We start from the raw sequence: 22947 nt of genomic DNA, 5'->3' as shown, positions 1-22947 counted from the left end.
GTTTTATGGGCAATTTATCCCTGTAACATAAATAAAGGATTCCCTTCTCTATTGACGATTCATCTCATTTTACTGTTGTCATTCTTTGGCACTACAAGATTGTCCTACATTTTGTTCTTGTTGTGCATTTATGGCATTAGGTATTGTCATTTTGGGAGCTTCTTTTCTGATGATGAAAATATTTTACATTTATTTGCAAAAGCATTTCTGGAGATATATTAAAACAAAAATTAGACCTTTTAGCATAGTTAATATAAATATTGTTTTGGCAAATACATCTTATAGGCCATATGTTAAGGATGTAATTTATATTTTAGGCAATTGCACACTATGAACAATCAGCGGATTACTACAAAGGAGAAGAATCTAACAGGTCAGTCACCCTAACCCATAAATGTACAATATAAATAATCAAAGAGCCCTTTTGGTATGCTTAATGCTGACAAGCACAGGGCTCTATGCCAATTTAGAATACAGTATATGCGACAAAAGGGATTGAAATAGTCCTGTTGCTGGTATTTTTGTTGCTTTTCTCTGGTTTACAGAAACTGTTTTATACATGGCAGTTCTTTATTCCTCAGGTGATAAGTGTAGAATATGCAGTAGCTCTCTCTTGTTTTTAAACTTTTTGGGGTTTTTTTTAATGAATGACAATACATCAATTTATATAACAGCTGTTAACAAGTGCAACACAGTCATCTGGTTTTGAGAATATAAATCTTAGAACATATAGTTCAGCTTATCTCTCTAAAATGACTGCTGTTGATCAGAGCTCTTCAACCAAAAAAAAATCTATTTGAACCTATGATTGCTTCTTAAACCATATAAAAGTGAAAAATGTCTTGGGCCTCCCATCCATTAGCAATCCAGTCTGAACTGGAGTGCTGTCCTTATAACAGTATTAGATCATTATTTGTATTGCAGAGTTTCATAACAAGCAGGCTGAGATGCCATCAACATTCATGTTCATATGGTTAAATGAGATCAAATAGAGAGCTCTCCAATGTTGATATGGCGAGCTTATTTACTTCTCCATTGTAGCAGTAAGTCAGTCAAGTTTCTCTCACAAGTGAGTGACATCATCCGATAGAGCTAGGATTTATATCCTGCTATCCTTGGAAAACACTTGTTTTCAGGTAAGCATCTTTTTGCTTTCTTTGCTTGTAATATCTTTCAACTTCCAATTCCTTATACTGCTAGACCAGTCCAGACACATGAGTTTACACTACCTACTAGCAAATAACGAGAGAGGAGACTCCTTTTCCAGTGACATCTTCATGGTAGTGTATTGGACTGGTGCAGCAGAATTTCTTGCTCCCAGGCTTTTGGTCTGTTGCCTCACCTGGTAGAGCTCATTTGCAGCTTTGCTCCTAGGTTTTCCCTAGTTGATCAGGTTTAGCTCCTAAGGCAACCTTATCTAAGAGAGTTTCCCTGTGGAATGGGTATTGGGCCAAGGTTTCTGGATGAGCTAACCTGATTGTTCAGCTTCCAGGTTCTTTGGGACCTGGTTGAGCTTAGAAGTAGTAGTCTAGTTCAGGAGGTTTCTTCAAGCCAGATTCTCCTCTCTTGGGGTTTTTTGTTGGTCAGTTCTCCCCCCCCCCCCCCTACCACACACACACAGACTGCCGGTTTGATTTGAAGAGCTTTAATAAATTCACTTTTTGCATTAAAGCACTGTTGTCTGTGAATGAACTTGAGGATTGAATCCATCTCTTTCTTGTGGATTAGATATTAACTAACATGCTACACACTATCTGAGAATACCTCCTTTATCAATCATTGTATCATTTTGTATTTTGGCTATATCCCAGGTAATTTTGGATTAAGATGGGAGGTTTCCAAGATGCCAGGTCAGGGGGGTCTCAGCATTCCTATAATTATGGGTAGATCTAGCCTGCTGCCTTAGCAAGTGTCATTGTAAGGTAGGAGCTTGTTTGTTGGTTCTGTCTTATCACCCACAGTGGTCCATGTAGGAGGGGCAAGTCATTCCATCTATATGACATCTACTTAAGATGTCATATACGTTTTTCCCAGATGTTTTGCACCCAAGATACACCTACATTAACGAAAATGTTGTGTGGCATACCACTCTCCACGAAGCAGGCTGTGTGGACATGGAGAGGACTCAAATGGCCAAAAGAAGAGCCAAGAAAGAACTTAAAACCCCACTAGTCTCTTTTCCAAATTTTAAAATAGAGGAGGAGAGAGGATGAAGACAAACATGAATCTACCACGATGGACCACGTCCCTCTATGTACATGTGGCTGCCTGAGCTCTTTCACTTCTGCTGCACCTACCACTCAAAAGTAAGTCACATCCAGTGCTCAGTGCAAACTCTCCCTGTCTCACTCAGCCTGGGAATAAGACAGAGGCTGTAAAGGACTCAAAGACGAGGAAATTGTGTGCAATGTATATGCTGCTCAAAGCAAATCCCAGTTATCTATGCTCTGCATGCCGCCCATTAATTATCACACTCCAAGGCTCATGCTGTAACTAGGAAGAAGAAGCATACATGATTACACATGTTCTCAGAAAGGAGCTGCTGTATGTTTGAGTCACCACTGGTGTCTCAGCAAGGTGCTGAGGGTAGAGCCCAGGTGTTGGTCTGGATCTGTGTAGCAAGTAGTGGTGACTTTTCCATGGTGCACTTGATTGAGTCTGAAGGCACGTTGGTTGAGAAACACTGATTTAGTATCGGGTATGGTAATGCCAAGTTAGTTTGGAATAAGTGTGATATTGTTAGATTTGCTCTGCATAACTGAGGCATAGCTTCCCAAGGCAGATAGTTTTTTATTACATTAATTATACCCTTCTGGGTATACTTTTTATCAGGTGAGAAAGGGGAATTAGGGAGGAGGGGTGTTTCTAATTCTTAATAGTGTTCAGGCTGCACGAGATTTTTTAAAGATATTGTTTCAGGATGTGAGAATTTGATGGTCTTTAGTTCTTTGTTAAATATATTGCCCACCTGGCCAGCAAAGTTCTGCTCTCAAAACTATTGCAGAGTTTATCGCTGCTTTCTGCTTAAGGTTTGAGAGTCTAATGATAATTGGTGATTACTTTGCATGTAGAGATGACTTATAAAAGGAATTCCTCAGTCTTTCCCTTAGAACAGACAACGCTAGTTCAAATAATCATCAATGTTACAATCCATGAAACAAGTCTTGTGCTAGATCTGGAGATTGTTCCTGAATTATGGGCAATTAGATTGGATTTGACAGCTAATTCAAGCCTATGGTCTGATCATTGCTTGAGGTTTAAGGCACAATTATGCTTTCTACCCTAGTTGGCATCGAATACTCAACCTTGTTAATTAGTCCAGGGCCCATCGACCTGAGGAAATTTGAGCAGAACTGGTCTTCTGTCTCAGGGTCAGTTGACTGAGACAGCATCCACTCTGATCACAAATTAAAGTTGTAGTTTGGTGCACATATTGAATACTCTTGCCCCACTGAAACTTAAGTTTTTTTGCAGGGTGCATTCCCATATTTCTTGGTTCTGATTTGTTGCTCATTAAGAAGACATATGAGGCAAGCCAAGCAGATGTGGTATATGCTCCTCTCTACTGAATATAAGGAAGATTATAAAGTGGTACATAACAGCTATAAAAGGGATTTGAAGCAGCAAGAAAGTCTTATTTCACATCGCAGCTTTAAGCCTTGTTAAATTGTCTATATGGGTTATTTAATATAATGAAGCTCACTGTGAGTTTTGATGAGACTTTTATGTTGAGCTGTAGTAAATCTGCTGATTACTGCCTTGAAAAAGTGGTGGCTCGTCATAACTCCATTGAGGCAGTTAAGGATGATCCTCATAGTGTTGGATGTAGTGATATCCTGATCATATGGGATACATTTTGAGCGTTCTCAGTCAGATTTCTGGAGTGATTAATAAACTAAAAATTATTTTTTTGTTGTTTTGATGCCTGTCTGTTCCTGGTGTTACATGAGTTACAGCAGCAGTTTCTTAATTTTATAGCCAAGTTAATCTCTCACTGATGGAGGATTCTGTCCCTGATGTTTAAAAAAAAAAAAAAGGCTACTTTGCCCTGGAGAAACTCTCAAGTTACAAGCCTATTGCTTATATCCCTACTTTGGGAAAGGTATTTAGAGATTATTTTGCTATGATTTTAGATCAGAATAATGTTCAATCCTCATCAATGTGGGTTCTGAAGAGGACATATTATGAAAACCCTTTAAGTATTAGTAATGTGTTTTTTATTGAATCAGTTGGATAGTGGGGTAGTTATAACTTTTTTTAGACACATCTGCTGCCTTTAACAGTGCCAGTTGTATCATCCTGCTGAAGCGTGGTGGTGCGTATTAAGAGAATTTTTTTAGATGTTTCTTGTTACCCTCTCTTGCTGATGATGATTAAGAGCAAGTACCCTGTGGAAACCTGTTGTTTTAGGTGTCCTCGAAGGTTTGGCATTTTCTTTGGTTTTATTTAATATCTACATACAACTGCTGTGTGATATAATAGCTTATGGGATTAAATTTAAGATCTACGTAAATGATTTACAGTTTTGCCCCTTAGGCAAATGTTTGTCTTCCTCGGTAGAGATCTTTTCCAGGTGCCTACAGGCAATTAATACTTGGTTGAAACATTGAATTACTGTTAAATCTGTCTAAAACTGAGGCCTCCTTTGAGACGGTCTGAGGAGAGCAAATGGGTCATTTGGTCTCCTTCTGCCGTCCTGTTTCTGTGTTTCTTTATTATAGCACCCCCCCCCCCCCCCCCAATTTAAAGGTAGATGGTGTGCCATCCTTCCTTTTATATTTATTTCCAGAAAAGTGTATGATTGGGAGTTCTTCCCGATTCTCGCCTAACATTGAAGCCCTAATTAAATGTGGTCTTAGTCGGTCTTTTATAAGTTGCAATTGATGAAGCATTAGAAATACATTCTTCTTTTTGAAGACTTCCATACAGTGATATAGGCTTTTTCCTGTCGGTTTACTACTGTAGCTCCTTGTTTGTGGGGCTTCACAGATGTCAAAGGTAAGGCAGTTATTGTAGAACACAGGTGCTCAACTTATTGTTGCATATAATTTTAAATATCATATGTCATCGGTATTGTATCAACTTCACTGACTGCCAGTGGCCCAGAGTCAATTTTAAACTTATTGCCCTAGTTCAGTGGTTCCCAACCAGAGGTCCATGGACTCCTCTGGTTCTGCGAGACCATTATAAGGAGTCCGCCATAAGGGAGGCAATCAGAGTGCAACTGTTATGAATTAAAGCAGGATGACCTCACATTTGAGGAGCTCTGCTCTAAGGCTTCTGCTGCCTAATCTTAGTGCCTGAACCCATGCCAAGGAGAGGAAGGTCACAGCCTTAAGAAGTTCAAACTAGCACAGAGAGGAGTGTGGCTGATTGCTACCACGAGGAGACTGCAGCTGCGCCGAGAGGAGGAGGTGACGTATGCTTGCATCAGCAAGCTCCACACAACCAGAGGCAGCAGCAAGTAGTGTGTGATGACCATGAGGAACATTTCTGGCCACTGCTACATGTGCTCTGGCTGTTCTGTTGGCCTGACAGTATGAGAAAAAACACTGCATTGAGGGAGTAATATGGTCATGGTGGGGATTGGAGGGAAGGGGCCATAAGGCGATCAGTACTCAGAAAGGGGAAAAGAAGGGGTCACAGGGAGGAGAGGGCTAGAGGGAGAGCATAGGTGTGAAAACGCTTGGAAAGGGTTTTAAGAGGGCAGATAGCAACAGGAAGTGCTATAAATTGCTTGGCACCTTATGGGATGCCTTAAATGTGCTGCTGCAACCTAATATTTACTAAGATATTTCTATTTATATAAGAGCCTTGAAAACACTGGTACAACCTGTTTGTATTCTTATCTTATCTGAGTTTATTTTATTGAAGTGTGTTATATTCTTAGTCCAAGGTAGATACTAAATCCAAATAAGTAAAAGAACATTTGGGATGGAGCTGTGGGGAGAAAGGAGGCGAGGAGCAGGGAAGGAGGCAAGGCACTCAAGAAGGGTCCATAGGGCAGGAAAATGGGGAAGGCATTTTGAGAAGAGGGGACCACTGGGGGATGGACATTTGAGTGCAGCAGTCAGAATGGGGCCAAGGAGGGAAGGAAGGAGCATCAAGCAATAGCACAATCATTAAACCATAGCAGTAAGGGAAATGATAAAATGATCCTGTTCAGAAGTTTGCATACCCTTAGTTCTTAATAGCATATATTGCCCCTTTTTGCATCATTGATGACTTGTAGGCTTTTCTGATAGTTGTGAATGAGGCCTTTTATTTTCTCATGTGATAAAATTACCCATTCCACTTGCAAAAGGCCTCTAGGTCCTGTAAATTCTTTGGTTGTCTAGCATGAACTGCATGTTTGAGCTCTCCCCATCGAGGTCAGGAGACTGTGATGGCCACTCCAGAACCTTCTTTCTTTTCTGCTGCAGCCACTGAAAGGTCGACTTGCTCATTGCTATGTTAGTTCAGATGCTCCCCATGCGCAGCTTCCTGGCTGATGAATGCTAATCTCTTCCAGTATTTTCTGATAAGATGCTGCATTCATGCTGCCATCAATTTTGACTAAATTACCTGTGTCGCTGTAGCTCACACCCCCCAAAACAGCAGTATGCTTCACAGTAGGCATGGTATGCTTCTCTTCATAGCCTTTATGGTTGTGACCATAAAGTTCAATTATGGTCTCATCACTCCAAATTATTTTGTTCCAGAAGTTTTGAGGCTTCTTTAGGTGCTGTTTGGCGTATCGTAACCGGGCTGTTTTGTGGCATTGGTGCAGCAATGGCTTTTTTTCTGGCATCTCTATCATGTAGCCCATTTTTGTTCAAGTATCTCCTTATGGTGAATGCTGAAACACTCACATCACTTTGTTTCAGAGAAACCTGTATTTCAGTAGACATTACTTGTGGATTTTTCTTTGCATCCCAACAAAGTTTCCTGGCAGTTGTCTGAAATCTTTTTTGGTCTACCGTGCTATTAACAGAATCCATAATTTTCCACTTCTTGATCAGAGTTTGAATAGTACTGATTGGCATTTTCAAATCTTTGGATATCTTTTTATATCCTTTTCCTGATTTATAAAGTTGAGCTACGTTTGCTCACAGATCCTTTGACAGTTCTTTTGCTTTCCCCATGCTTCAATAACCACCAAAATCAGTGCAGTCCTGGATGAAATGAAAAAGAGTTTCTCAAGAGCTAAGGAACTAATGAACTATACACAGATACTAATTACAATCAAACAAGGCACGGTGTGGATAAATATCCTTCATTGCCATTTCAATCTGTTGTGACAACTTGAATGTATATTATCAGCCCAAACATTCAAGGTTATGCAAATTTTTGAACAGGACTATTTTATTTCTCTTATTGCTATGATTGTGCTATTCTGTGATGCATAATAGTTTAATTTGAAGCACATTAAAAATAACAGACATGTTTTATTTAATCATTCATGTTTTCTTAAAATGCTACACATCTTACAAATTCTGCCAGGGGTGTGTAAACTTATGAACACAACTATTAATTATTTTAACCATAAAACTGAAGTTTTACGTATTCCAGGAGGCATTTAGTTAAAATAAAAGATCAGAGGAATAATCTTTGTAAATCAAAATTTTTAATTGGTGATGTTTTGTGTATCTTAATGAATGTTGATGCATGATCTTGTAATCCACTTAGAATTGTTGTAACTAATTTTAAATAAATGAACTGGCTGTTTCATTTGTGAGGCAGTGTATTAAATGGGATAGAGCAGCGGTTCCCAAATCTGCCCTGGAGGACCCTCAGCCAGTAAGATTTTCAAGATATCCATAATGAATATGCATGAGATAAATTTGAAAGCACTCCGTCCATGGCATGCAAATGTTATCTCGTGATTATTCTTGTAGATAACTTGAAAATCTGACTGGCTGGGGGTCCCCTAGGACAGGTTTGGGAACTTTTGGAATAGAGATTCCTATCCCCCAACTACTAAGAAGTCTTAAGGTCACTGTCTGTGGAAGTGCAGGCCATGTATTAACTCAACAAAAATGTATTGAATTACATTTAACTAATTGGTCAGAGACCAAAATTGTTAATGAACTTTACTCAAAATGTTATTCTTGATCCTGTAAAGAGAGCAAATTGAGAGTGCTTGTTTCTCCTAGGGCAAGCAGGATGATAGTCCTCACATATGGGTGACATCAGATGGAGCCCGGCACGGAATACTTCTGTCAAAGTTTCTTGAACTTTGACTAGGCACATTGAGCATGCCCAACATACCACTATCCACGCGACCATATGGGGTTCCTCTTCAATCTCTTCTTTTCTGCGGAGCTATCGCCTCGCAGACATGGAGCTCGTGCTTTTTTCCTCGAAAAACTGTATTTTCAAGTTCATCTCTTGTTCTTTTTCCCACGCAGAGTCCCTCGATCCTTTCCCGGCCCTAGTTAGAGGTGCTGTGGTAAGTACAATGTTCTTTGCGGTCAATTATCGATTGTGCTGTCTCCCGGTGGCTGCTGGCCATCAACAGCTCAGCAGCTGCTTTTATTCCATGGCATCCTCTGGTTTTCACAGCTGCCCCCGGACCATGTTCATCACACGCCCTCACGAGGTCTGAACCCTCACGAGCTGCTCTTTTTGGGCCCACAAGGGCATGCCAGGACAACATGGACATGCTTTTTGGGGCCAGGATGTCTGAACCCTCGACATCGGTGTCAGGGGCATCGATGCCTTGCGGTAAAGAGGACCCTGGAGGTACTGGGCCTTTCTTGTCTTCTCCTTTGCTGATTTCCCAGCTGGAAGTAGGTGCAGGGGATCGGCCCCTGTCTGTCTCTTCCCTCTCTAAGTCTGGATCGTTGCCATTGTCCTCTGCACCGGGGAAAGACTGGGCTGAGCATCGGGAGAAATCGAGGAAACACCATCATCGATCACCTTCCTCCCATGGTTCCAAGCTTGGAAAGGTACTGGCATCATCCGCGACACCACTGAAGTGGCCCCGTGCCGACGAGGCGGTCCCCACCAATATCGGTGCCGGGAACCAGGTTACGCTGCATCCTTCTCAAGCTGTACTGTCATCTACAGCATTCAAGGAGGAGTTGGAGTGCAAAGTGCGGTTGGCAGTGGGACAAGCCCTGTAGGGCATTGAGCCGCCAGCTCCCCTCGGGGCCTCTGCCACCACCGCAGCCTGCACTGTCCATGTTGGTGCCGTTGCTGGAGCGCTCATATCTGCTCCTCAGTGCACTGCTAAGGCAAGCTGCGCTAATGCCTCTGGAGCCCTTGCTGCCAAGCAGGGCACCAGTGAGGCCGCGGAGACCATCCCCATCGCAGATTCCTCCAATGAGGAAGGGTGGTACATCTCCCCCGACTGCTTCTGTGGCTACTGAGCCTTGAGTTACCAGGTCCCTCGACGCCCCTGGTGTCTTCGGTGCCTGCGGGGCTCTCTGTGCCTCTGGCGCCCCAGCTCGGGACCGTTCTTCATGCTTCCGTGCCATTGTCACCAGGGAGCGAGGCCGATGCCCCTTACAACCAGAAGGAAGTTGAGCCTTCCGTCTCTTCCTTTGAGGACTCTGAGGAACTACTTTCTGAACCCTCTTCTCCAGAGGAGAGACGCCGCTCCCCTCCAGAGGACCTGACATTTTGCAGGCCTTGTACGAGCAATGGCGGAATCTGTCCCCTTCCAGCTCTTGACTGAGGAAGACTCCAGGCACAAGATCCTGGAGATCCTTCAGTTCATGGATGCTCCTAAGGAGGTTGCTGCAGTCCCGGTCCATAATATCTTCAAGGACTTGATTGTTTGGCTCTGGGAGCATCTGATCTTGGTTCCCCTGGTAAACAGGAAGACCGATGCGGTGTACCTAGTTCAACCATCTACCGGATTTGAGCAATGCCATCTCCCCCCACCAGTCTGTGGTGGTGGAGTTAGTCCTTAAGAAAGCGAAGATGTCTCATTACCCATCCTCGGCTCCACCAGGCAGTGAGCACAAGGCCCCTAGATGTCCTGGCCCATAAGGTCTTCCAGAGATCTATATTGGCGGCCCTCATTGCCTGCTACCAGTTACATATGAGCCAAAATTCCAGAAATCTCTGGAAGCACGTTCAGGAATTGGTAGACTGCCTCCCTTAACAACTCCAGGAAGACTTCCTGAAAGTTGTGCAGCAGGGATTGGAATGAGATAAACATAAAGTTAGGTCCGCATATGATGTTTTTGAGATGGCGGCAAGGGTAGCCGTGGCGGGCATTGGGGTTCATTGTATGGCCTGGCTTCCAGCCTCCAATCTCCGACCCAAAGTGCAAGACCCTATTGCTGACCTGCCTTGTACTGGAGAGAATCTCTTTGGCAACCAAATCAAGGAGGCAGTAGCACAACTCAAAGATCATCATGAGATCCTGCAGCATCTCTTAGCTAGCACCTCCGACCCACAGTCCTCGGGCAAAAAACCCTTGAGCCAGGGACACTGACGCCATTCCTACTGGCCGAGGAAGTACTACCCTCCTGCAAGTAGGACATATTCTCAATGGGCCGGACTGAGGTCTTGTCCTAGGCAACAGCATGACCCCAGAACTCATCCAGCTCCACAGCAGACTTTTGCTACTTTCGACTGGCCGCGAGGGAGTCCAAGCCAGTTACCAATGTAGCCGGCGACGGTCTTTTCTGTCAGAGGTCGACTCAAGTCCTTTGAGGACTGTTGGACGGCCTTCACCTTGGGTCAGTGGGTCCTCTCCATCATCCACCAGGGGTACAGGTTAAATTTCCAAGAGGTTCCCCCGGGCTCTCCCCCACCTATGCCCATCTTGGGGGGGGGGGGGCCCTCAGAGGATCAGGAAATACTACTCAAAGAGCTCGCTGCCTTTACAGTGGCCAAATCCGTTCCTCCAGGTCAACGAGGAAGCGGCTTCTACTCCAGGTATTTGCTCATCCCAAAGAGGATAGGAGGCCTTTGTCCGATTTTGGACTTAAGGGCTTTGAACGAGTTCCTCACGCGGAAGAAGTTCAAAATGGTCTCGCTGGGTGCCCTTATTCCTCTCATGCGCCGGGGAGACTGGCTTTGCTCTCTCGATCTATGAGACCTATGCTCACATAGATTGCCTGCGCCCACCAGTAGTACCTCAGGTTTGAGGTGGGCGAACACCATTTTCAGTACAGTGCCTTGCAGCAATGGCTGTGTATCTGAGGAGGCGGCGAGTGCAGGTTTTTTCCTACCTGGATGACTGGCTCGTCAAGGGCACCTCCAGGCAGGGAGCACTGCAGTCCTTGCAAACCACCATTCGGATCTTGGGCCTGACGGAGTTTCTAGTCAATTACCCCAAGTCCCAACTGGTCCTGCCCATGCACCTGAACTTTATAGGTGCCAGGTTTGATATAGCTCAGGCATTTTTGCCCAGGAATCAGGCAAACAGCTTGGTATCTTTGACGTGAGCAATCTCGCAAAGTTGCCAGATCTGTGTGCACAGCATGTTACATTTGCTAGGACACATGGCCGTGACTGCCACTCCCTTTGCTCGTCTTCACATTTGCAGTGTGCAGTGGACCCTAGTGTCTGTCGCACCAGGCCACTCAGGACCTTCGGGTGTGCATTTGAGTCATTCCACCACTTCAGGACTTCCTGTCATGGTGGATGTCTCTTCCAACCTAGAGGTGGGGGTCCCGATCCAGGCTTTCCCCACTCAAGTTGTACTCACCATGGATGCTGCCCACCTGGGTTGGGAGGGGCATGTGTGGGAGATCTTTGTGCCCAGGGTCACTGGTCAACTCAGGAGGAGGGGCATCAGATCAGCTTCCTGAAGCGATGGGTGATCCGGTATGCCCTTTGGATGTTTCAGCAACTACTGGGCCAGTAAGGTCGTGCTCATCCAAACTGACAATCAGGTAGCCATCTGGTACCTCAACAAGCAGGGAGGAACGGGATCGTTCTTGCTTTGTAAGGAGGCAGTCCAGATTTGGTCATGGGCTCTGTCGCAGAACATCCTTCCTTCTCCGAGCCAGGTACCTGCCGAGACAGACGAATGCACTGGTGGATGACCTAAGTTGTTCCTTCTGGCCGCACGAGTGGTCCCTGAAGCAGGAGTTAGTGGACCGGATCTTCCGTCTTTGGGGAACTCCGGATGTGGACCTCTTTGCTTCCCCTTACATCAAGAAAGTAGGTTAGTTCTGCTTTCTAGCTGGGGGGGGGGAATGGCAGATGGCGTTGGACGCCTTTGCCTGCCACTAGGGCAAGGGTCTCTTGTACACCTATCCTTCACCTCCCCTAGTGTCCAAGACGCTCCTAAAGCTCCATGATTCTCATCACGCCTTATTGGCCTCGGCAGATGTGGTTCCCACTCCTGCAGGATCTTTCCCTGCGGGAACCGATCCGTCTAGGAACGTCCCCGGACCTTCTGATGCAAGATCAGGAGAGGCTGTGTCACCCCAACCTCCAGTCGTTGTCCCTTATGGTTTGGATGTTGCAGCCCCTGAATCTCTCGGAGGGAGTGTCTCAGGTCCTTTTGGAGTCCAGAAAGTCTTCCACTAGGAAGTCTTATGGCCTGAAGTGGAGGAGAATTTTGGTGTGGTGTGACAGCCAGGGGTTGAACTCGTTCTCGTCTTCCACCTCCAAGCTGTTGGATTACCTGCTGCACCTCTTGGATGCTGGCTTGAAAACCACCTCTGTGAGAGTGCATCTCCGTGCAATTGGAGCCTGCCACCAAAGGGTGGACGGATTGCCCATCTCAGCACTGCTTGTTTTGGGTCTTTTCATGCGGGGTCTGCTCCACTGAAATTTTCCCTCGGGCCCCCTGTGGTTTCCTGGGACCTCAACGTGGTCTTGGCCCATCTGATGAGGGCTCCCTTTGAGCCTTTGCGCTCTTGTGACTTGAAATACCTGACCTGGAAAGTCATTTTCTTGGTAGCAGTCGCCTCTGTGCGCAGGCTCAGTGAACTTCAGGCACTGGTATCATATCCACCCTACACAAAGTTCTTCCACAATTGGGTGGTTTTTCACAAATGCCCGAAGTTCCTACTGAAGGTGGTGACTGACTTCCACCTTAGTCAGTACATCGTCTTACCAACCTTCTTTCCTAAGCCTCATTCGCACCAGGGTGAGTGAACTCTGCACAGCCTAGATTGCAAAAGAGCCCTGGCCTTTTGTCTGTGGCCTACTGTTCGTTCCAGGTAATCTATGCAACTCTTCATTTCTTTCGACAAAAATAGATTGGGAGATGCTGTACCCAAGCAGACCTTGGCCAACTGGCTTGCAGACTGCTTCCCTTTCTGCTATACACAGGCAGGTGTACACTGGGAGGCCATATCAAGGCTCACTCCATTCATAAGAACATATGAATATGCCATACTGGGTCAGACCAAGGGTCCATCAAGCCCTGCATCCTGTTTCCAACAGTGGCCAATCCAGGCTATAAGTACCTGGCAAATACCCAAAAACTAAGCCTATCCCATGCTACTGATACTAGTAATAGCAGTGGCTATTTTCTAAGTCAACTTGATTAATAGCAGGTAATGGATGTCTCCTCCAAGAACTTATCCAAACCTTTTTTAAACCCAGCTACACTAACTGCACTAGCCACATCCCCTGGCAACAAATTCTAGAGTTTAATTGTGCGTTGAGTGAAAAAGAACTTTCTCCTTTTAGTCTTAAATGTGCTACATGCTAACTTCATGGAGTGCCCCCTACTCCTTCTATTATTCGAAAAAGTAAATAACCGATTCACATTTACCCATTCTAGTCCTTTCATGATTTTAAACACCTCTTTCATATCCCCCTTCAGCCGTCTCTTCTCCAAGCTGAACAATCCTAACCTCTTTAGTCTTTCCTCATAGGGGAACTGTTGTATCCCCTTTATCGTTTTGGTCACCCTTCTCTGTACCTTCTCCATTGCAACTATGTCTTTTTTGAGATGCAGCGACCAGAATTGTTCACAGTATTCAAGATGTGGTCCCACCATGGAGCGATACAGAGGCATTATGACATTTTCTGTTTTATTCACCATTCCCTCCCTACTAATTCCTAACATTCTGTTTGCTTTTTTGACTGCTGCAGTACACTGAGCCAACTATTTCAATGTATTATCCACTATGACACCTAGATCTCTTTCCTGGGTGGTAGCTCCTAATTTGGAGCCTAACATCATGTAACTATAGCTTGGGCTATTTTTCCCTATATGCATCACCTTACACTTATCCATATTAAATTTCATCTGCCATTTGGATGCCCAATTTTCCAGACTCACAAAGTCCTCCTGCAATTTATCACAATCTGCTTGTGATTTAACAACTCTGAATAATTTTGTATCATCTGCAAATTTGATTACCTCGCTCATAGTATTCCTTTCCAGATCATTTATAAATATATTGAAAAGCATGGGTCCCAGTACAGATCCCTGAAGCACTCCACTGCTCACCCCTCTCCACTGAGAAAATTGTCCATTTAATTCTAATCTCTGTTTCCTGTCTTTTAACCAGTTTGTAATCCACGAAAGGACATTGCCACCTATCCCTTGACTTTTTACTTTTCCTAAAAGCCTCTCATGAGGAACTTTGTCAAATACCTTCTAAAAATCCAAATAACACAACATCTATTGGTTCACCTTTATCTATGTTTATTAACCCCTTTAAAATAGTGAAGCAGATTTGTGAGGCAAGACTTTCCTTGGGTAAAGCCATGCTGACTTTGTTCCATTAAACCATGCCTTTCTATATGTTCTGTGATTTTGATCTTTAGAACACTTTGCACTATTTTTCTTGGCACTGAAGTCAGGCTAACTGGTCTGTAGTTTCCTGGATCGCCCCTGAAGCCCTTTTTAAATATTGGGGTTACATTAGCTATCCTCCAGTCTTCAGTTGCAGTGGATGATTTTAATGATGGGTTACAAATTTTTACTAATAGATCTCAAATTTCACCATCCGATTTAGGTGATTTACTACTCTTCAGTTTGTTAATCAGGCCTACCACATCTTCTAGGTTTCCCGTGATTTGGTTGTCCTTCTGAATCATTACCCATGAAAACCTTCTCCGGAACGGGTATCTCCCCAACATCCTCTTCAGTAAACACCGAAGCAAAGAAATCATTTAATTTTTCCGCGATGGCCTTATATTCTCTAAGTGCCCCTTTAACCCCTTGACCATAAAACTGTCCAACTGACTCCCTTGCAGGCTTTCTGCTTCGGATATATTAAAAAGGTTTTTACTGTGAATTTTTGCCACTATAGCCAACTTTTTTTTCAAATTCTCTCTTAGCCTCTCTTATCAATGTCTTACATTTAACATGCCAATGCTTATGCTTTATCCTATTTTCTTCTGTTGAATCCTTCTTCCAATTTTTGATTGAAGACCTCTTGGATAAAATAGCCTCTTTCACGTCACGTTTTAACCATGCCGGTAATTGTTTTGCCTTCCTTCCACTTTTCTTAATGCGTGGAATACATCTGGAAGGTGCTTTTAGGTTGGTATTTTTTAACAATGTCCAAGCCTCTTGCACACTTTTTACCTTTGTAGCTGATCTTTCAGGTTTTTTTCTTACTATTTTTCTCATTTTATCAAAGTTTCCCTTTTGAAAGTTTAGCACAAGAGCAGTGGATTTTCTTACTGTCCCCCCTTCCAGTCATTAATTCAAATTTGATCATATTATGATCACTGTTGCCAAGCGGCCCCACCTCCATTACTCCTCTCACTAAATCCTGTGCTCCACTGAGAATTATATCTAAAATTGCTCCCTCTCTCGTTGGTTCCTGAACAAATTGCTCCATAAAGCTATCATTTATTCCACCCAGGAACATTGTCTCTCTAGCGTGTCCCGATGATACATTTACCCAGTCAATATTGGGGTAATTGAAGTCTCCCATTATTACCACACTACCAATTTGATTAGCTTCCCTAATTTCTCTTAGCATTTCACTGTCAGTCTCACCATCTTGACCAGGTGGATGGTAGTATACTCCTATCACTATAGTCTTCCCCGACACACAAGGGATTTCTACCCATAAAGATTCAATTGTGCATTTAGTCTCATGCATGATCTTTATCCTATTGGACTCTATGCCATCCTGGACATAAAGTGCAACCCCGCTCCCAGATGCTCCTCTCTATCATTGGATATAATTTGTACCCTCGGTATAGCACTGTCCCATTGGTTATCCTCCTTCGACCATGTCTCTGAGATGCCAATTAAGTCTGTCGTCATTCACTGCTATACATTCTAATTCTCCCATCCTACTTCTTAGACTTCTGGCATTACAATACAAACATTTCAAAGTGTGTTTTTTGTTTGTATTTTCATTCTGCTTTTTAATTGATAGGGATAAATTGGAACTTTTTAGCTCAGGTGAGTTTTTAATTACAGGCACTTGGACTAATTTTCTTATTATTGGAACCTCACTGTTGGGATGCCCTAATTCTAATGCATCATTAGTATCCTTTGAAGATACCTCCCTCTGAACCATGTGCTGTTGAGCAATTGTCGGCTTTCCCCTTTGTTTTAGTTTAAAAGCTGCTCTATCTCCTTTTTAAAGATTAGCACCAGCAGTCTGGTTCCACCCTGGTTAAGGTGGAGTCCATCCCTTCGGAAAAGACTCTCTCTTCCCCAAAAGGTTCCCCAGTTCCTTCCAAAACTGAATCCTTCTTCCTTTAACTATTGTCTCATCCACGCATTGAGACTCCAGAGCTCTGCTTGCCTCTGAGGACCTGCGCATGGAACAGGGGGTATTGTAGAGAATGCTACCTTGAAGGTTCTGGATTTCAGCTTTCTACCTAAGAGCCTAAATTTGGCTTCCAGAACCTCCCTACCACATTTTCCTATGTCGTCTGTGCCCACATATACCACGACAGCCAGCTCCTCCCCAGCACTGTCTAAAATCCTATCTAGGTGACGCGTGACGTCCACTCCAGGAGAGAGGGGGTGCCAGCATGGCCATTTGGCTAGAGCCTACAATATTCAAGGGGCCTACTTTTGTTGGGCAAAATTAAAAAAAAAAAAAACAAACTAAATAATAAAAATTTCAATTGTAATTGAAGAATTTGCTAACAAAAAAGCTCATAAAGCCTTCTTAAATAAATAAAAATTATTTGGGAAATTTAGAAAACGATTTCTCTTAAGTATCACATCAGAACCTTAGGGGCCTACTTTTCTTAGCTGGCATGAGCCTAATTCCTGCTCTCTCCGGCCCTGGTGAGGTCTGCCACCTTCGCACCAGGTAGGCATGTTACCAGGTGATCCTTATGCCCACCAGCCACCCGGCTTTCTACATTCCTAATAATCGAATCACCAGCTATGATGGCCGACCTAACCTTTCTTTCCTGGGCAGTAGCCCTGGGAGACACATCCTTGGTGCAAAAGGACAATGCACCACCTGGAGAGCAGGTCCTTGCTACAGGATCCTTTCCTGCTGCACCAGGTTGATGCTCTCCGATCAATGGACCTTCTTCCTCCAAGGCAGCACCAGGGCTGCCAGTCTGAAGTTGGGACTTGGCTACTATGTCCCTGATGGTCTCATCTTTATACCTCTCTGTTTGCCTCAGCTCCTCTAGGTCTGCCACTCTAGTCTCCAGAGATTGGACTCGTTTTCTGAGAGACAGGAGCTCTTTGCATCGGATGCATATGTACAACTTCTCACTGGCGAGTAAAAAATCATACATGTGGCACTCGATGTAAAAGACTGGGAGGCCCCCCCCTCTTGCTGCTGGACTGCTGCCCTCATCTCAGATTTGTTCAGTTCCTAGTTAAGTTTTAGGTTACTATGGGAGTAGAAATGTGTCTAATTAGCGGCCTTTAAATGTATTAGTGTATTCACTATATGTCTGGTAGTGGCCTACCAGGGGAATGATCAAACTCTCAATAAGGTGTGGGGAATTTGTGAAATGAATTTAAAAGGCTGATTTTTTTTTTTAGTGTGAAAGTGGCACCTGCCAATAAATTAAAGGATGAGCTAGGGGTGGGAGGGTTGAGAAGTACAAACACATTAACTTCTGCTTATTTAGCTGCCTTACAGGCTATTAAAAGCACAAACACACCTGATTATTTACTTCTCTCCAATACTTAAAAAAAAAAACATTCCCCAAGCAAAACTTACTGATTCCTTTCAGCCACCAGTAAGGTGATCCTCTCCTCTGAGTGACAGCCATTTTGGTCAGTTGGTCCTGCAGAATCTTTTCAGTAACTAAACCCAACTCTTTCGACCTCATGCCCCTTGTTTGGGTTCAGGCTGACTCCCTCTATTGTCACCAGCACTAGTTGTGCCCGTTGGAACCTAGTTAAGTGCTGTGTATCCCTTGTGCATTCGGGAGTAGCCTGTAGCTAGGTATTCACCCACATATAAGGACTACTACCATCCTGCTTGTTCTAGGAGAAAGAGTTGCTTACCTTAACAGATGTTCTCCTAGGACAGCAGGATGTTAGTCCTCAGGAAACCCGTGGATTTCACCTACACTTATTTTATTTTTTTATTTTATCGTAAATTCTATGTTATGAGACTGAAGAGGGACTAAGCGTGGAAAGTGGCATGCTGGGCATGCTCAGTGTGCCTAGTCAAAGTTCTAGAAACTGTGACAGAAGTTTTCTGTGCAGGCCTCCATCCGATGATGTCACCCACATGTGAGGACTAACATTCTGCTGTCCTAGGAGAACACCTGTTATAGGTAAGCAGCTCTGCTTTCTCAGCTCAAGAAAAGATCCTTCCACAACAGAGAAATGTTACTAATCTGAGACACGTTCGTTTGTTAGCATCTAGGGTTTGGAAATTTTCCTTCATTTTGCACACATGCTGTGGCCCTCTGCCATCCCACCCATCCACAACACACATCCACTTTCTTATTTAGGCTACTTCCACACACTTTAACTTTCCTTATAATTGCCTCTCCTAAATATTCATCCATGGCACCCCAATCTTCTCAGACATCAACATTTGTTTTCCCACATGTCTGCCCATACCTCCAACACTGCTTTTTATGTTCACTGCTTCATATGCAGTTTTGTAGACACAGCCTTTCTTTTTACCTTCTTTCCTCTTTATTGTGCTCTCTCAGACTTACCTTTTCTTGCTCTTTCTCCACTGTGGCTCTTCCAACCTCTGGTCTGTCTACCATACACTTTCTGCTGTCTTCTCTATTCCCTTGTCCTTTCTCTCTCATTTCTCTTGCCTTTTTAGACTTTCCCTATAGACTCTATCCCTTCCTCAGCCCTTTCTGGTGCATTCCCTTCTTCACAGTTGGAATCTCATTTTGTAAAACAGATCACAGGGATGTGGTCACAGAAAAATTAGACTGGCTATGTAGGCATAAATTCCCATGCAAGCAGGCTTCCTTACTGGTTGTGCAGAAGCATATTGCCAAATATCGTCAGACTGCCTTACAATGGTGTGCTGTTCTGTGATCAGGCTGGCTGGCTGTTTCCTTATGATGATGCTTGGGAACTGGTTTAGGTAATCAGGCACCAAAAGACACCAAATTACTGCTAATGACTGTCTACCTACAATAGTATCTAAAGGACATCTGAAAAATACAGTCCCATATATTGGCTCACAACTCAATTATTAATTAATAAATATTCCAATACTATTTATTTATTTATTATGAAACAATTATCTCTTATGGCTTCTTTATCTTTCCATCACAATCCCACCCAATATGCAACAGACTAACATAAATATAGACATACACAACAAAAAAGATATCTTTTTTTTTTTTCTTTTTTTGAGATTTTTTTGGGGATTTTTATACATTTGTGTTTTTGGTCCCTACTTTTTCTGGGATGTATATATATTTATTTATTTGTCGAGTTTTACATACCGTCATTTGGTTTCGCCATCACAATGGTTTACAAAGTTTTGATGTTTAACAGTGCCCAAAAATTCATATGCTTATTAGCATAGTTATCTTAGTCGTTCTAAACATAGTTTGGTTGTTAAATTGTACAGGTTAACTTACGTGCTTTGGATTGGTTCTGTATGTTTATAGGAAGGGAAGTTCTAGCATAGAGTCATAGGGTGTTTTGGTAGGCTTTGGTGAACATCCACATTTTTAGTTTTTTTGAAGGTTTTTAAATTTTGTTGTGTTCTCAGTTCGGTTGGGAGGGAGTTCCATAGTTCGGGGCTTCCTAGGGATATGGCTCTCTTCTGAGTTGAGCTAAGTTTGTGACGATCAGGTGGAATTTTTAATAGACCTTTGTTAGCTGAATGGAGATTTTGGTTTGGTGAGTGGAGTTTTATGGATGCATTTAGCCAATTTGTTTAATTTTCATATATTTTGTGTATTATGGATATTATTTTGTAGTCTATCCTGTTTTTTATTGGGAGCCAGTGTAGTGAAATGAGTTGGAGTAATGTGATCGTATTTTTTTGTTCCTGTGAGTATTCTTGTGGCTGTGTTTTGAAGGATTTGGAGAGGTCGGATTGTGGTGAGATGTAAGTTGAATAGCAGGGAGTTGCAGTAATCCAGGTTGGAGAAGATGAGTAGTTGGAGGACTGTTCTGAAGTCATTGGGGGAAAGGAAAGGTTTTAGGTGTCATAGGGTTAGGAGTTTGTGATATCCGTCTTTGATTTTTGCGGAGATGTGGTTCTTGAAAGATAGTTCCTTGTCAATTATGACTCCTAGGTTGCGGGCATGGGTGACAGGGGAGATTGCCGTCTTTTGATTCATTATGTTGAGTGGTGGTATGTGCGTAGGGTTGTTCTTCCTATCCAGCATGATTATTTCTGTCTTATCAATGTTTAGGATAAGTCTCATGTTGGTTAGTAGTTGCTTTATTTTGGTGAGGTAGTTGGCAGTTTATTTGTAGGTGTCTTCAAGAGAGTTATGTATTGGGATAAGTATTTGGATGTCATCAGCATATATGAAGTGAGTCAGTTTAAGGTTTGAGAGGAAGTGGCATATCGGGAGAAGATAAATGTTGAAGTGTTGTATGAAGAGTGTTGAAGAGTGGTGTGTGTTGATGTGATTGTTGTGTATGTCTGTATTTATGTTAGTCTGTTGTGTATTGGGTGGGATTGTGATGGGAAGATAAATAAAGAAGCCATAAGAGAGAATTTTTTCATAACAAATAAACAGTATTAGATTTTTATTAATTAATAACGATGAATACACTTATTTAATAATTGAGTTGTGAGCCAATTTATGGGACTGTTTTTCGGATGTCCTTTAGATACTATGTTAGGTAATCAGGCTTCAACATTTTCTCCCATGGAGTGGCCAGCTATTGAATTCTATTCAGCCAGATTCTGGGAATTTTTGGCTTGCATAGACTTCTTGTTCTTCAGTGTGTGGAGATGGGGAAACCTGTATAGGCTTTGAAACTGTACAAGATTCTGACAAGGTGAGGTAATAACAGGGCTCTCCAAATAGTTTGCCTCCTCCCACTGATTATTTGATATAATAAGGAGAAGCAGGCAGAGCCCCTCTGACCGCCTAAAAGAGCTCTTCTGACTGGTCTTGGTCCTCTTACAGAAGACTTCATGGAAGTCAAATGTGTGTTTAGCCAGAAGTCAGAAAATGTCAGTGGGTTCTGACTTTGTTGCTGCAGTAGTCGGATAGGGATAGAACTTACCAGTCATTGTTTTAACTTAGAGTGCTTTTGGATACTGCGGCTTGATATTTCAAACTTTTTTTTGTGCAAGATAATGAATGAACACTAAGGGGCGGATTTTAAAAGGCGCGCGAATAGCCTACTTTTGTTTGCGCTCCAGGCGCAAACAAAAGTACGCTGGATTTTAGTAGATACGCGCGGAGCCGCGCGTATCTGCTAAAATCCTGGATCGGCGCGCGCAAGGCTATGGATTTTGTATAGCCGGCGCGCGCCGAGCCGCGCAGCCTACCCCCGTTCCCTCCAAGGCCGCTCCGAAATCGGAGCGGCCTCGGAGGGAACTTTCCTTTGCCCTCCCCTCACCTTCCCCTACCTAACCCACCCGCCCGGCCCTGTCTAAACCCCCCCCCCCTTACCTTTGTCGGGGGATTTACGCCTCCCAGAGGGAGGCGTAAATCCCCGCGCGCCAGCGCGCCTCCTGCGCGCCAGGCCGCGACCTGGGGGCGGGTACGGAGGGCGCGGCCACGCCCCCGGACCGCCCCGGGCCGTAGCCACGCCCCCGTACCCGCCCCCAAAACGCTGCCGACACGCCCCCGAAACGCCGCGACGACCGGGCCCGCCCCCCCCGACACGCCCCCCTCGGAGAACCCCGGGACTTACGCGAGTCCCGGGCTCTGCGCGCGCCGGGAGGCCTATGTAAAATAGGCTTCCCGGCGCGCAGGGCCCTGCTCGCGTAAATCTGCCCGGTTTTGGGCGGATTTACGCGAGCAGGGCTCTGAAAATCCGCCCCATAATGTTGTATAAAAAATGTTGCATCATATATCCAGAAACGTAAATAATGCTTTGTTTCTAAATCAGAATAAGTATATTACTACTGTTAAAAAGAATATTCTGCACATATCTATATTTTTACTTAATGATCCCTTCATAATAGATATGTATCCAAGAGCTAAGAGAAACAGATAAGTATGAGAGAAAAAATGTGTGAAGCTTGCTGGGCAGACTGGATGGGCCATTTGGTCTTCTTCTGCCGTCATTTCTATGTTTCTATGTATGTACTTCACCAGTTTTTGTATTTGAATTCAAACATTGCTTACAGTATGTGTTTCTCAGTAGAGAATATTTGCTGTGCCATTTTTTGTGTTAATTGAAGTTCTTAATTCTAGTTCTGCTAACAAATGTCTGCTGAAAGTGGCTGCATATGCTGCACAGCTAGAGCAGTATCAGAAGGCTATTGAAATCTATGAACAGGTTAGTGTATCACATGTCTTCATAGCTTTATTATCTATTTGCATCTGCTGCTGTTTTTCTTAAAAATATTCCCCTTTTAAGTTTTCTTCCAAATGAAGGGTTTAGGTAAAGCAGAGAGAGCTCAGGGTGAACCCCCAGGCAGGACTAAGATGTTTTGTTATATATTTTATTGAATTATGTTTTCACATTGCATTGTTAACTGGTTTTGTTTATTTTTACTGTTTATA

The 22947-nt window shown here is 43.5% G+C and overlaps 1 protein-coding gene across 2 annotated transcripts in view; it reads left to right on the top strand.

Moving 5' to 3' along the window:
* The window catches only part of NAPB (NSF attachment protein beta), a 98839-nt gene that overhangs the window by 37705 nt on the left and 38187 nt on the right, over window positions 1–22947 (top strand). For both annotated transcript variants that reach the window (XM_029593472.1, XM_029593473.1), the window contains 2 exons: window positions 318–373; window positions 22636–22720. In XM_029593472.1, the coding sequence (XP_029449332.1) occupies window positions 318–373; window positions 22636–22720 (141 nt within the window). The remainder of the gene's footprint in view (window positions 1–317; window positions 374–22635; window positions 22721–22947) is intronic.

This window comes from Rhinatrema bivittatum, chromosome 3 (genome assembly GCF_901001135.1).
Source record: "Rhinatrema bivittatum chromosome 3, aRhiBiv1.1, whole genome shotgun sequence".
Taxonomy (NCBI): Eukaryota; Metazoa; Chordata; class Amphibia; order Gymnophiona; family Rhinatrematidae; genus Rhinatrema; species Rhinatrema bivittatum.
The sequence above is the reverse complement of the archived record's forward strand: the minus strand, read 5'-3'. Positions and strand labels throughout refer to the sequence as shown.